Source organism: Microcaecilia unicolor, chromosome 10 (genome assembly GCF_901765095.1).
Source record: "Microcaecilia unicolor chromosome 10, aMicUni1.1, whole genome shotgun sequence".
NCBI lineage: Eukaryota > Metazoa > Chordata > Amphibia > Gymnophiona > Siphonopidae > Microcaecilia > Microcaecilia unicolor.
In genome coordinates, this window is record NC_044040.1 from 141,974,621 (window position 1) to 141,990,043 (window position 15,423).

General features: G+C 43.9%; 1 protein-coding gene across 1 annotated transcript in view; it reads right to left on the minus strand.

Annotated features, from left to right (window-relative positions):
• LOC115479228 (ubiquitin carboxyl-terminal hydrolase 19-like) overlaps window positions 1-15,423 on the minus strand; it is a 106,007-nt gene that overhangs the window by 66,866 nt on the left and 23,718 nt on the right. The window contains exon 2 of the mRNA XM_030217060.1: window positions 7,671-7,769. Coding sequence (XP_030072920.1) covers window positions 7,671-7,733 — 63 coding nt within the window. The 5' untranslated portion in view covers window positions 7,734-7,769. The remainder of the gene's footprint in view (window positions 1-7,670; window positions 7,770-15,423) is intronic.

A 15,423-nucleotide genomic window follows, 5' to 3' on the forward strand; every position in this document is an offset into this window, starting at 1 on the left:
CTTTGTAAAATGGGGCAGCTATACATGGTAGTGATGCGACTTAAATGCAGAAGTTGTGAAATAGCCACTTCCACATGTAATTGCTGAAAACTCAATGTGGAACTGTCAGTCCATGCCATTCTGTTTTTCATTGTATATATGGTATTTGTAAAATGGATGCTCTCATTACACGTGCTGGCAAATACACAAGTACTCCTTCATGTATTCTAGAAAAGGCTCTGAGTCAGCATATCATTTTCTAAAATACCACCGGAACTGGGCACATTCTGACGAGCTCCATAGTACCTATGGCTAATATTTTAGAAGCACTATTCATGTTTTGGACATCTGAAAACCAGCATTTAAACATCCATATTACATGGACAACCAAATCCCAATTTTATAAAGTCAGGAAATGGACATCTAAATCTGTGTCCATATGGCAACAGGGCATGGTCTGGGTGTGTTTTAAACAGAACTAGGGATGGGGGCCAAAATATGGATGTCCAATTCTGATTTCAGAAGAGAAAAGAATGTCCATGTCCAAAATGATAGATGTCTGTATTAAGATCTGGTACTTGGCATGTCCTGGTTACAGAAATGTACTCCAACTGAGCAGTTCTGCACTGGAAGGAATAAGGGAAGTCACAGGTTATTTTTCTGTCCCTGGAGGGCTAGCAGGGATAACAAATCCTCTGGTTCTCTGTGCTGGTTGTCAACTGGCTGCTCTAACCATTAGGCTATTCCTCCATGTGGATGTCTGTGTGGCCATTTTATAATATGGATATTCCTATGCTGCCATAAAGACATCCTTATCTCTTGTTCTGCCTTGTTCATAGTTTGGACGTTTCATTTTGTAAAATGGATATTTATGCTGGATGTAGCTAGCACTTGGACATCCACTTCTCATGTATTTTAGAACAGCCTGTATGTTGGCAGATCCTGTTCTAAAATGCATGAGAAATGGACATCCATATCTGATCTACAGACTTTGACGTCCATATTCTAAGTTGGAAATTCTTTCTAAAATGCTGCTTCCCATGTTTTTGTAAAACATTAGCACAATTTCTGCAGAAATAATACCTAGATTGAAGGTGCAGACAATGACACCTACATCTGCTTGGGAACAGGTGAAAATGTTAGTGTGTAAACTGTATGCACATTATGACTTCACCCATGCTCTGTCCAATACCTACTGTCCAAGCCCCATGTTAACTTTTAGGCATAACCTAACTTTATAAGAGCCTTTTTGTGCATGAAAACGATTTATAAAATTATCCTTTAAGTGAGTGATTCTATAAGGAGCCGCCCAGTTTTAGGTGGCAGGAATGGATGTACATCAAGGTATTCTAGCTATTGACTCATGTACATGACCTTTAACACATGCAAATGACCTCATATAGAATACCAACAAGCAGAAAAGCATGTGCCAGGTGTGGATGTAAATTATAGAATTCTATCATTTATTCACATGTGTGCTAATATCTAAGTGTGGGCATTTATACTAGCTATAGGGCTGCTGTAAGCGATCAAACTTTAATATATGAATGTTTTCGGTCATTTTTTTAAAATAAGTGTCTATTTTGTTTATTCTATAAAGAAAAGTAAACACCATAACCAGCATCTAGAATAGGCGCTCTGTTATAGAATATAAGTTAGGACTGCTTTTCCAAGATCCAAAATTAAACTGATTGGCTATATGGCAATTGAATATTGAAGCTATGGATATAATTAAGCAGAACACTCTTGTTCTTTCTGGCAGCACCTAGATAGTGACAGGGCATTTATGTGAGGGCAATTCTATAAAAGGGCATCCACATTTAGGTGCCTATAATGTGACTACTTGTAGCATGTTCTATAAAGAAAAGAATATGCATACATTTTAAATAGAATACTAGTGTACATAAGTACATTAGTATTGCCATATTGGGACAGACCGAAGGTCCATCAAGCCCAGCATCCTGTTTCCAACAGTGGCCAATCCAGGTCGCAAGTACCTGGCAAGATCCCAAAAAAGGACAATACATTTTATGCTGCTTATCCTGGAAATAAGCAGTGGATTTCCCCAAGTCCATTTTAATAATGGTCTGTGGACTTTTCCTTTAGGAAGCTATCCAAACTTTTTTCAAACCCTGCTAAGCTAACTGCTTTTACTACATTCTCTGGCAACAAATTCCAGAGTTTAATTACACATTAAGTGAGGAAACTTTTTCTCTGATTTGTTTTAAATTTAGTACTTTGTAGCTTCATTGAGTGCCACCTAGTCCTAGTATTTTTAGAAAGAGGAAACAAGCGATTCAAATTCTACTCCACTCATATTTCCCCTCAGCTGTCTTTTCTCAAAGCTCAAGAGCCCTAGCCGCTTCAGCTTTCCTCACAAGGAAGTCGTCCCATCCCCTTTATCATTTTCGTCCCCTTCTCTGTACCTTTTCTAATTCCATTATATCTTTTTTTGAGATGCGGCGACCAGAACTGAACACAATATTCGAGATGAGGTCGCACCATGGACCGATACAAAGGCATTATAACATTCTCATTTTTGTTTTCCATTTTTTTCCTAATAACGCCTAACGTTCTATTTGCTTTCTTAGCCACCGCCGCACACAGAGCAGAGGGTTTCAACTTATCATCAATTATGATGCCTAGATCCATTTACTGGTCAGTGACTCCTAACGTGGAACCTTGCATTACATAGCTATAATTTGGGTTCCTCTTTCCCACATGCATCACTTTGCACTTGCACACATTAAACATCATCTGCCATTTAGATGTCCAGTCTCCCAGTCTCGTAAGATCCTCTTGTAATTTTTCACAATCCTCTCACGATTTATCAACTTTGAATAACTTTGTGTTATCAGCAAAATTAATTACCTCACTAGTTACTCCCATCTCTAGATCATTTATAAATATGTTAAAAAGCAGTGGTCCCAGCACAGATCCCTGGGGAACCCCACTATCTACCCTTCTCCATTGACAATACTGACCATTTAACCCTATTCTCTGTTTTCTATTTTTTAACCAGTTTTTAATCCACAATAGGACACTACTGTCACGGTTGTGCCCATGTTTAGTGCTCTCCTTCTTCTCACTACCTGGTGGCCAGACTTGGTAGCTGCAATGGAATGTCTGGTTACTGTCACCTGTTCCAGATTTCAGCTCAGTCTGGTCCGGATCTTCCAGACTTGCTCTTTTGTTTGAACCTTTACAGCACCCGTAGTTCTCCTGGTGATTGCTGCAGCTGAGCCTCAGCTGCTGCTGGACTTATTAGCCAGTTTGAAACCTTTGTGTCTTTGCCTTTGCATCACCTTAGGCCCTGGTTTGTTGGTGCTTGTTGCACTTCTGTTAGTTCTTGCCTGAAATTCTTGTCTGTTTTTAGTTAGTCTATGTTTAGTTTAGGGTTTGCTTGTTTCTTAGTCTTGTTCCTTGTTTGCAGTTCCGGCCAAGATGCTGAGTCCGGATCGAGTTGCAGTGCCGGCCAAGATGCTGAGTCTAAGCCAAGTTGCAGTTCCAGCCAAGATGCTGACTCCAAGCCGAGTTGCAGGTCCAGCTAAGATGCTGAGTTCAGACCGAGTCACTGTTCCAGCCGAGATGCGGAGTCCGAGCCGAGTTCCAGCTCCAGCCGAGATGCAGAGTCCGAGTCAAGTTCCAGCTCCAGCCGAGATGTTGAGTCCGCACCAAGTTCCAGTTCCAGCCGAGAGGCTAAGTCTAAGCCAAGTTCCAGCTCCAGCCAAGTTGCTGAGTCCGAGCCGAGTTTCAGTTCCAGCCAAGAGGCAAAGGGCAGTCCTGATTCCAGTCTTGACTCCTGTTCAAGTTCCAGCCAAGCTACTCCTGGTCATGTTTGGAAGCCCCTCCTTAGGTTTCACCATTGTTACCCGTGGAGACCTGAATTCCCCGTGGAGGTCAGGGGGGCCTTGAGGGGGAGGTACTGTACTGTGCCCAAGTTTCGTGCTCTCCTTCTTCTCGCCACCTGGTGGCCAGACCTGGTGGCTGCAATGGACTGTCTGGTTACTGTCACCCGTTACAGATTTCAGCCCAGTCTGGTCCGGATCTTCCGGACTGCCAGACTTGCTCTTTTGTTTGAACCTTCACAGCACCCGTAGTTCTCCTGGTGATTGCTGCATCTGAGCCTCAGGGCTTATTAGCCAGTTTGAAACCTTTCTGTTTTTGCCTTTGCATCGCCTAAGGCCCTGGTATGTTGGGGTGCTGGTGCACTTCTGCCTAGTCTAGTTGATAGTCTCTTGCCCGATTCTCGTTTAGTCTTTGTGTTCTGTATATATTATATTTATTGCATTTGTATCCCACATTTTCCCACCTCTTTGCAGGCTCAATGTGGCTTACAATACATTAAGGATAATGGAATTGTGAGGCAAGTAAACATTTGGTATTACAGAGGGGTTACATGGTAATGTTATACATAATAGTAGAAACAAACAAGGAAAAAAAGAAAAGGCATTAGTTTACATTCAAAGTGTGTGTGGGAAAATTCAGATAACTAGGTCTTGTCGAAGATGGGTCTTTAGCAGTTTCCGGAAGTTGGTCAATTCATAGACCGATTTCAGGTTACGTGGCAATTCGTTCCAAAGTTGTGTGCTCATATAAGAAAAGGTTGATGCGTGCATTCGTTTGTATTTTAGACCTTTACAGCTGGGGAAATGAAGATTGAGGAATGTGCGAGAAGATTTTTTAGCATTCCTGGATGGTAGGTCTATCAGGTCTGACATATAGGCGGGCGCATCGCCATGGATGATCTTATGTACTAGGGTGCATACTTTGAACGTAATGCGTTCTTTGAGTGGGAGCCAGTGCAGCTTCTCTCATAAGGGTTTTGCACTCTCGTATTTTGGTTTTCCAAATATGAGTCTAGCTGCCGTGTTCTGGGCTGTTTGGAGTTTTTTGAGTATTTGTTCTTTACAGCCAGCGTAAAGTGAGTTGCAGTAATCTAGATGACTGAGTACTAATGATTGTACCAGATTACGGAAGATTGACCTCAGGAAGAATGGTTGAATTCTTTTTAGTTTCCACATTGATTGGAACATCTTTTTGGTTGTGTTTTTCGCGTGGTTCTCAAGTGTTAGGTGCCAGTCAATGGTAACACCAAGAATTTTCAAGGTTTCCGAGACGGGTAGGTTTAATTTTGGTGTGTTGATTGTGGTGAATTTGCTCATGTTGTGTTGGGAGGTAAGCACTAGGCATTGGGTTTTTTCTGCGTTGAGTTTTAACTGAAAGGCATCTGCCCAGGAGTGCATGATGTGGAGGCTTTGGTTGATGTCATTGGAAATTTCTTTTAGGTCTTGATTGAATGGGATGTAGATCGTTACATCATCGGCATAGATGTAAGGATTGAGGTTTTGGTTAGATAGTAGTTTGGCAAGAGGTGTCATCATTAGGTTGAATATGGTTGGTGAGAGGGGGGATACCTGAGGAACTCCGCATTCAGGTGTCCATGCAGCTGATGTATTCGATTTTGTTGTCACCTGATATGAGTATTGCTTGTTTCCCAGTCTTGTTTCTTGTTGTATGTCTTTGTCTGGTTCTGGGTTATCTGTGTTGTCTGTCTTCAGTGGCTGCTTGCAGCTTTTAGTTCTTTCCCTTGTGTGTCAGTGTTTGTTTCCTGTCTTAGTGGCTGCTTGCAGCTTCCACTTTCTGTCCCCTAGCTGGTCCATTCCCTGCCTTGTGTTGTCTTATCTGTGAGTCCTAGCCCAGTTTCCTGTCTTGCTGCCCATGTTCATTCCTTTTCCCTCTGACCCTCAGTCCCTGTGCTGCCTAGCTGTTATCCAGTCCTGCCCTGTCCTATAAGCCCTGCCGGCCGCCAGCAGCCAGGGGCTCAACTCCTGGTGAAAGGCGGCTATGTGCAGGTGAAGCCTAACTCTTTATCAGAGTTCTGCCTTGCCTCTGGTGTGGGGTGGTTTTGCCTGCCAATGCCACTCCTCGGCAGTGGCCCAAGGGCTCACAAACGTAGTTTCAGCTTTGAAAACGTGACAACTACCTCCTATTCCATGACTTTCCAATTTCCTCTGGAGTCTTTCATGAGGTACTTTGTCAAACGCCTTTTGAAAATCTAGATACACAATATCGACCGGCTCACCTTTATCCACATGTTTGTTCATCCCTTCAAAGAAATAGATTGGTGAGGCAAGATTTCCCTTCACTAAATCCATGTTGGCTTTGCCTCATTAATCTATGATTTTGAATATGCTCTGTAATTTTGTTCTCCATAGAGGGGCATAATCGAACGGGGCACCCAAGTTTTCCTGGGGCCATCCTCGCAGGACGGCCCTGTGAAGGGGCGGGGAAACCCGTATTATCGAAACAAGATGGGCGTCCATCTTTCGTTTCGATAATACGATAGGGGACGTCCAAATCTCAACATTTAGGTCAACCTTAGAGATGGTTCTCCTTAGGTCGTCCTTAGAGATGGTCGTCTCCGGTTTTCGGTGATAATGGAAACCAAGGATGCCCATCTCAGAAGTAACCAAATGCAAGCCCTTTGGTCGTGGGAGGAGCCAGCATTCGTAGTGCACTGGTCCCCCTCACATGCCAGGACACCAACCGGGCACCTTAGGGGGCACTGCAGTGGACTTCACAAATTGCTCCCAGGTGCATAGGTCCCTTATCTTGGGTGCTGAGCCCCCAACCCCCCCCCCCCAAAAAAAAAAACCCACTCCCCACAACTGTACACCACTACCATAGCCCTAAGGGGTGAAGGGGGCACCTACATGTGGGTACAGTGAGTTTCTGGTAGGTTTTGAAAGGCTCACATTTACCACCACAAGTGTAACAGGGGGGGGGGGGGATGGGCCTGGGTCCGCCTGCCTGAAGTGCACAGCACCCACTAAAACTGCTCCAGGGACCTACATACTGCTGTCACGGAGCTGGGTATGACATTTGAGGCTGGCAGCAAAAAATTGTTTTAAAGTTTTTTTTTTACAGTGGGAGAGTGGGAGGGGGTTGGTAACCACTGGGGGAGTAAGAGGAGGGACATCCCCGATTTCCTCCGGTGGTCATCTGGTCAGTTCGGGCACCTTTTTGAGGCTTGGTCACTAGTCTATAATTTCCCGGATCTCCTCTGGAACCTTTTTTAAAAGAATTGGTGTTACATTGCCCCCCCCCCCCCCCCCTCCAATCTTTCGGTACCATGCTCGATTTTAAAGATAAATTACATATTACTAACAATAGTTCCGCAAGTTCATTTTTCAATTCTGTCATACTCTGTGATGAATACCATCCAGTTTGGAGAGATTTGCTACTCTTCAGTTTGTCAAATTGCCCCATTACATCTTCCAAGTTTATAAAGATTAGCATAGTGTAGCATAACCATCTCTCTGACCTCATGTGCAACTTTCTTTAAATTAGTCACCTTACTTTCTAACTCTTCTTACTCTCTTACCTATGTTCCATCTTTGCTTATACCCTTCACTGTCAATTAAAATGTTTCTATTACGTATTGTGTTGACATTGTAAGTAGTATACTATCATGTCATACTTTGTATTGTTATTTGAATATTTTTACTGCTGTAATTGCCTATTGCTCATGTTTGATTTATTCTTACTGTACACCGCCTTGAGTGAATCCCTTCAAAAAGGCAATAAATAAATAAATATCAAACACACCTAGAATTGCTATGGTTTTTAGTGTGTATTGTGGAGAACAAACCGAACTATGCAAAGCAAAATGCTATTGGAATTAATACCAATTCTGTAGCTGTCTTGCGCTGACATTCGCCATCACAGTAAATTGCATTTTCTTCCTTCATGTCCTTTGGTCTGAGAAATTTTTCCAAGGCAGTGCTCTGTAGATGGAGAAATATTCTTTAATACAGGTACACATGCAGTGAAATTTGTTTGTAACCCCTAAGGGGAAGGGTATGTGAGCTTTTGGCACCATCATTTTGGCACCGCCATTTGGGTGCTACCAGTGGTGTAGCCAGACAGCCAATTTTGGGTGGGCCTGAGCTCAAAGTGAGTGGGCACAAAATTTTCTCTCTGCCTTCTCCCTCCCTTCAGTCTCTACTCCTCCCCCAGCACCTTCCAACTCAAAATATCAATACTTTAGCTAATGATGATCCTCAATGTCTGCTAAAGATTTCCCCGAAAAGTGGCCAGAACTCCCTTATACCAAGTGGGCAGGCAGCAGCAACATCCCTGAGCTATCGATGCCACTCTGCTAGCACCCCATACAGACTTAGCTGTTGGTGGCTCAAGAATGCTGTTGCCAACTGCAGAGCTTGACAGAAGGGAGTTCTGGCTGTCTTTGGAGGAGGTCTTTAGCTGGGGATGCTTGGGGATCCCCACCAGCTTATACAGTAAGGATCAAAAAGAAAAGGAAGGCACCCATCCCCAATTCCCTCTCCTCTCTGCATCCCCTTTGATTTTTCCACATGCTATTAGTATCACACCAACAGACCGTCACCAAATACATAAGAAGGGATCACAAATTAGAAATAAAAATATTTACACAAAAATTGAACTGGGAACCCCAAGAAGTTAAACTTAGTATAATTGCAACACTGAAGATGTAAAACAGTAATATATTTCCTTTTCTACTGAACACAACACAAATTCATTTGCTGTGCACATTTCCAAAAATTAACATATTCCATTTAAAACATTCAAAATAAAATGCTTTTTTCTACCTTTGTTGTTTGTACATCTTATTTTTCCATCTTGTTGGTTCCAGTTTCTCTTTCTCACCCTTCTTCTCCTCCTTTTTTCCTTTTCAACTACCAATCAAATTTCCATCTTCATTTTTCACCCACTAGAGCTCCCATTCCCCATCTCACTCCTTCCCCAGCCCTACATTTCCTTTCATCTTTAATCTCCTCCCCATTACTATATTTCTACCCTCTGTAATCACTCACTATCCTCTCATTTATTTCCTTGCCACCCAGGGCCGGTCTTAGGCAGAGGCGACCAAGGCGACCGCATAGGGCCCCGCGCCTAAGGGGGCCCCGCATGGCACGCCTAAGGGGACCCCGCACAGCTCCTCAACTCTGCCTCGCTCGTGCCTCCACTCCGACCTCTGCCGCTGCTCACCTTAGTCGCCTGAGATGATCCCCATTCCCACGGCTCGGCCACTCCGCTCCAGCCACCACCGGCGCGGCATCCACCCCCAGCTTGGGCCCGCTACTAATTGTAGTGGACTTGAACTGAATAATTTCTGGGGAGGGGAGGTTTCATGATAGCATTGTGCTTATTATTTCAAAATAGTTTTTTTTTTGTACAAGTTTAGCTTCATTTGTCTTTATTGGAAATTTCGTAAATAAAAAAATGTTCTAAAAATGGAATAATCTTACCAATGGGGTGGAGCTAGGGTGGGGGCGGAGCTAAGGTGGGGCGGGGCTATGATGGGGCCCCACCAAATTGGTCTGCATAGGGCCCCGCACTTGCTAAGACTGGCCCTGTTGCCACCCCCTCTCCCACAGGGTTCCACCATTCCCATTGTCTTCCTCACTCCATCCTTTTAGACCAGCATCTGCTCCCTCTTCCTCACCTCCCCACCCTGGTAGCCTGACATCTCCCTGTCCCTTCAATCTTCCCGCTCCCCCATGGTCCAGCATTTCTCTCTCTCTTCCCTCACTCTCATTGTCTGGCAGCTCTCCATTATTCCCTTCTGCTCCTGGATCCAACATATCCCTCTTTCTCCCCCTCCACCTTATCCCCCCCATGCCCAACATGTCTCCCTCTTTCCCACTGTCCACCATCTCTCTTTCCCTCTCCCTTGTGCTCCAGGTCCAACATCTTTCCCCCCTCCATGCAGCATCTCTCCATTCCTCCCCTCCACAATCATGTCCAACATTTCTCCCTCTCTCCCCATGCACCATCTTTCCCTCCCCTTCACCCTATGTCCAACATTTCTGCCTTCCCTCCATCTCTATATCCAACATTTCTCCCTCCCTCCCCATGCATCATTTTTTCCTCCTCTCCACCCATGTCCAACATTTCTCCCTCTCCTTTCGCACCATCTCTCCCTCCCCTCCACCCTTATGCCCAACATTTCTCCCTCTCTTGCCCCTCCCCTCTCCATGCAGCATCTCTCTCTCTCTTCCACCCCCTATGTAAGATTTCTTCCTTTCTCGCCCCTCTCCACCCCTTTCCTGCATCTCTCCCTTCCACCCCATGTCCAACAATTCTCCCTCTCTCACCCTTCACCCATCTTCCCCATGCAGCATCTTCCCCCCTGCATCATCTTTCCTCCCCCCATGCAGCATCTTTCCTTCCCCCTCCCCACATCCACCACCCTTCTCTTCCCCACCCCACTCACAACTGTCCCTCTGGTTTCCATGGGTCACCAGCAGCAGCAGTGATTCCCACACACTGACTGCTGCTAACCCAGAAGCTTCCCCTCTGATGCATTCTGCCCTGGCAGAAACAGGAAGTTGTGGCAGAGGTGTGGTACCGTGTTAGTGGCAGGCAGCGTGTGGGAATCGCTGCCGCTGACAGCAACCCATGGAAGTGACGCTTTATGAAGGAGATGACAGCTAAAGGAACAAGATATAAACCAATGAACCTTGTGTACTCCTTTCTCTAAACACTTATGAGAGAAAGACTCATAGTTCCAATATACAAATTGAGAGCAATTAGAGAAATAGGATTCAAACCAACGCAAAATAGTGGAGCAAATGCTAAACTTACACAAGAGATTAAGTAACTTTGAATGAGAAACAGTATCAAAAGCTGCACCGAGAGCTAATTGTATCCAGATAGCATCATATCCCTGATCCCCATTACGAGCACATCATTAACAACAGACTCCAGAAGAGACTCGGTGCTGTGCCATTTCTTGGAAGGTCACTTCAATTCATCTGATTGTGAAGAAACCTTCTTTAGATTTGTCTCTTCCACTTCATTATTGACCGGTTTCCGTTTTATTGCAAAGGTGGTTGAGAAGGTACAGCTCAGTCAGTTTGTCGAGAAGAAACTTATCCTGTACCCACATCAGTCTGGTTTTCGGGTGTCATGTAGCACCAACACAATTCTAACGTCAGTTCTCAGTGAAACTCATTCTCCCCTTGATCAACACTACATTACCTTAGATGTCTCCCTCAACCTCTCAGCAGCATTTGACCTGGTAGTTCATGCACTATCGTTATCCCTCTTACAGTAACTAGCTATTTCTCATACCGTGTTAGCCTGGTTTAGGTCGTTTCTTCTAGATCGTGTCTTTCGGGTCATCTTTAATCAACACACATCCTCAGTAATGTCATTACCCTGTGGAGTTCCACAAGGCTTGAGTCTCTAGCTGCTTCTCTTTTATATTTTCATTAGTTCTCTTGCTACTGTTATTCAGAATTATAATATATCTTTTCACATTTATGCTGATGTTATTTTATTGTTATACAAAACTGATCCACATTTCCCTGACTTCTCTACTTCAATCCTGTTTGGATGCAATAGCTAAATGGTGACAAGATTACTGTTTTGTTTTAAACTGTGAAAAAACTATGGTCTGCTGGTTAACAGGCCATTTAACACCTCCTGCTGAAACACTTTCATTACCTGGTGTTCAGATTTGTCCAATTTCCAGTTTCCATTATTTAGGTGTTCTTCTTGACTCACGCCTCACATAATGAAGAGATCTGGCTGTGGCTCAAACGTAAGTCTAGTTTTTTTCTTTTTAAACAGCTCCAAACTGTGCAAACGTTTTTTTTTTTTAACCACAGATTCCTTTCATTTACTGATTTGTGACCAGATTGGATTATTGCAATGTTGTTTATACTGGGATCTCTAGAGCCTTATTTAAAGGGCTCCAGACTCTCCAGAATATAGCTATTCGCCTTCTCTGTCACCTTCGCAGAATTGATTATGTCTCACCTTTTTTGAAAAACTACTATTGGTTGCTGGTTGAGTTCCATGTCAGATTTAAGGTTCTCTTGCTTGCTTTCTGGGCCTTTTGTCAGGGTACTCCATCACACCTATCAACACTGATTATTCTTTACTCTCCACCTCAGTTATTGAGATCTTTAAACGATCATCGAATGATCTTGCCAGGTCTCCATAAAGCTCAAATAGAGAGTACTCGCCAAAGTGCATTCTTTTTTCCTAGCCACATTTTTGTGGAAGTCCCTGTCTCTCTATTTAAGAAGCAAACCTTTATTATAGAAGTTTAAATCACTATTAAAAGGCATGGCTTTTTGAGCAACCCTATCCTGCCTGATCAGTCTGACAGCACTGCCTCTGAAGCACAAATTAGAATTTTTTTTTTAATATTTATTAAGTTTCCATTTATAACAAAGAAACAATCTTTGAATAGATACACCAATATCTAAATAACAATATCATAAGCGAAAAACAAAATGAACAAGAAAAGATATTACATAATTGGTTATAACAGTCCACAAGAAGTGAGAGGAGAAATACCAAGATGTTAATAATAATACCATTGGAAGTTGGTTTAACTGTAGAACTAGTTCAAAAGAAATAAGCAGGAGGTAACCCCTATTTAATAGACCGCTTTATATCTAGAGGGTTGTTCCTTGTTACTCTGAATATTAAGAAAATTACGTAATTGTTCTGGTTAAAAAAAACCATCTCTTATCTTTAAACTAGTAAAAAAGGCCCGTTTCTGACAGAAATGAAACGGGCGCTAGCAAGGTTTTCCTCGGAGTGTGTATGATTGAGAGAGTGTTTGAGAGAGTGTGTGTGAGAGTGACTGTGTGAGAGAGAAAGTGAATGTGTGTGTGTGTGACAGAGAGAGAGAGAGTGGGTGCGAGTGTGTCTGTGAGAGAGTGTGTGTGTGAGAAAGAGTGTGTGCGAGTGCTTATGTGAGCCAGAGCGAGTGTGTGAGAGTGTGTTTGACACAGATAGAGTGTGTGTGAGAGAGTGTTTTTGTGAGACAGATAGAGTGTGAGAGAGTATGAGTGCGATACACAGGCTGTCTGTGAGAGCAAGAGTGTAGGAGATCGAGAGAGTATTTGAGAGTGACTGTGTGACACATACAAAGTGAATGTGATGTAGTGTGAGATATAGTAGACAGTGTATGAAAGTGAGAGAGACACTGTGTGTGTGGCAGAGATACCTGCCCCCTCCCTCTGTGGGGTCGCAGAACCCCTCCCCCTCCCTCTGTGTGGTCGCAGGACCCCTCCCCCTCCCTATCAGTTTCCCCTCCCCCCTCCTCTCAACTTCTGCTGTTCCTGCAGGGATATAAAACCCGATTTAGGAAAGAAGAGTGTGTAGATGAGCATTAAAAAAAATTATCAATTCATGTAATCTTGTTGAATACAACCGAATAGGCAGTTTGGAGCAATCTTTGTGTTTACTAATGTGCTCTTTTGTTTGTTTGACTGTGAGCAGTAAGTGCTGCAGGCACTAAGTAGGTTGAGCAAGCAGAAGTAAGCATCCTAAGAAGAGACATGGGAACGGAGAGAGGAAGGAAAAGACAGATGGGAAGAGACACTAAGGGGAAAAGAGAGAAAAGGGGGTAAATAAAGGGAAGGACAGCAGCTGCAGGATTACCTGATTAATGGGGAGATACAATGTGGCAGGTTTTGAAGGGAAAAATCGGCAGACAGGTGGCTCAGTTTCTTCCTTCGGCAGAGCTGACTGAAGAGAAGGCAGACACGTAGGAGCTTTTTTTTCTGTGAGATCCCTGATTGTTTGTCTCTGGGGGACATGCATGCTTGGCATAGGAGCCAACTTTTCAAAATTATTGGGGGTGCTAAGCCCAATGGAAATAACCCCTCCCTGGACACATACAAGGAATTTTCTCAATATTGGGGGTGCTCAAGCACCCACAGCACCCACAGAGTCGGCTCCAATGATGCTTGGCATAGTCGGAGGAAGGCTGCAGTTTGACAGCGCGATCAGTGAAAGCTCCTTTTTATATGCTAACGCCTGGGCTGTCAGGGACTTGAGAATATAATTTCCTAGGGGCAGCGCAGGCAGCCACCAGCTGTCAGCTGTGCATCCGCTCCTCCTCTCACCTCTCACATCAGCTGCCCCTGGAGTAGAACCCCGGAGGAGCGCATGTGAGAGGTTAGAGGAGGAGCGGATGCACAGCTGACAGCCGATGGCTGCCTGCGGTGTTCCGTTGCGTGTTTGAAAGCATTTTTGCTTGTTTAAGTTGGCGACCTCGGGGGAAGGGGGGGTGGAGGGGAGGAGCGGTATTTGTGTTTTATCATTACCGGCCCTCGACGTCATGACGTTTAGACGCAAGGGTAGGGCGGGCGAGCGATGCTATTCGTTGAGTGTAATTGCTCCGCCCTCGACGCCATGACGTTTTGACGCGAGGGCGGGGCAGACACTCATGGGGAAAAATTCTGATCTCTGCCACCTCAAAACGGAAGTTGCAGCTTTATTTAGAACGTTGGGGTTGCGAATTATGTGCGGAAGGGGCGTGGCTGAGGGCGGGTCTATGAGTGAGCGTGAGTGGTGCATGAGTGACAGTGAGTGGTGCTGACAGCTTAGCCTCAGGGCTTCAATGTTTCCCTGCCACAGAGTGAGCTTCAGAATGTTGGAGGTGAGAATTATTTATATAGATAATAACAGACATTTACAAGGAAATCTCAATTGAAAACATGATTTTAACTCAATAGATTCTTCTTTCATATCCAAAAACCTCTTTCTTTGTTGTGTCCATCTAGAAATATCAGGAAATATTGAAACTTTGCTTCCTTTAAATTCTGGGTGAATATTTTTGAAATTATTTTATTTTATTTATTGCATTTGTATCCCACATTTTCCCACCTATTTACAGGCTCAATGTGGCTTACAAAGATCTGCTATGGCATCACCATAACAGGGAAAAGAATACAGTTGGCGTTACAAAGAGATAAAAGAAAACAAGAGGATCTGTTTCAGCAGTTATGTAGTAAGACGTTCTGAGTGAGGAATTTTGGTGTTGAGTTTTAGTTAATTAAGGGTTATCACGGTAGGCCTTGTTGAAGAGATAAGTTATCAGAGCTTTGCGGAAGTTATTTAATTCGTTGATCGATCTCAGGTGAGTTGGTAGTGCATTCCACATCTGCGTACTCATGTAGGAAAAGCTGGTAGCGTGTGTTACTTTGTATTTTAGACCTTTACAGCTGGGGAAGTGTAGGTTGAGAAAGGTGCGGGAAGATCGTTTAGCATTTCTGGGAGGCAGGTCCACGAGGTCAAGCATGTAGGTCGGGGCATCTCCATAGATGATTTTGTGAACAGTTGTGCAGATCTTGAACGTGGTGCGTTCTTTCAGTGGGAGCCAGTGTAGTTTCTTTCTTAGGGGTTTTGCACTTTCATATTTTGTTTTTCCAAATATGAGTCTGGCTGCGGTGTTTTGGGCCGTTTGAAGTTTCTTGATGGTCTGTTCTTTACAACCGGCGTAGAGTGCGTTGCAGTAGTCCAGGTGACTTAGTACCAATGACTGTACCAGGTTGCGAAAGATGGCCCTTGGGAAGAAAGGTCTTACTCTTTTGATTTTCCACATGGAGTGGAACATCTTTTTCATTGTGTTCTTCATGTAGTTTTCAA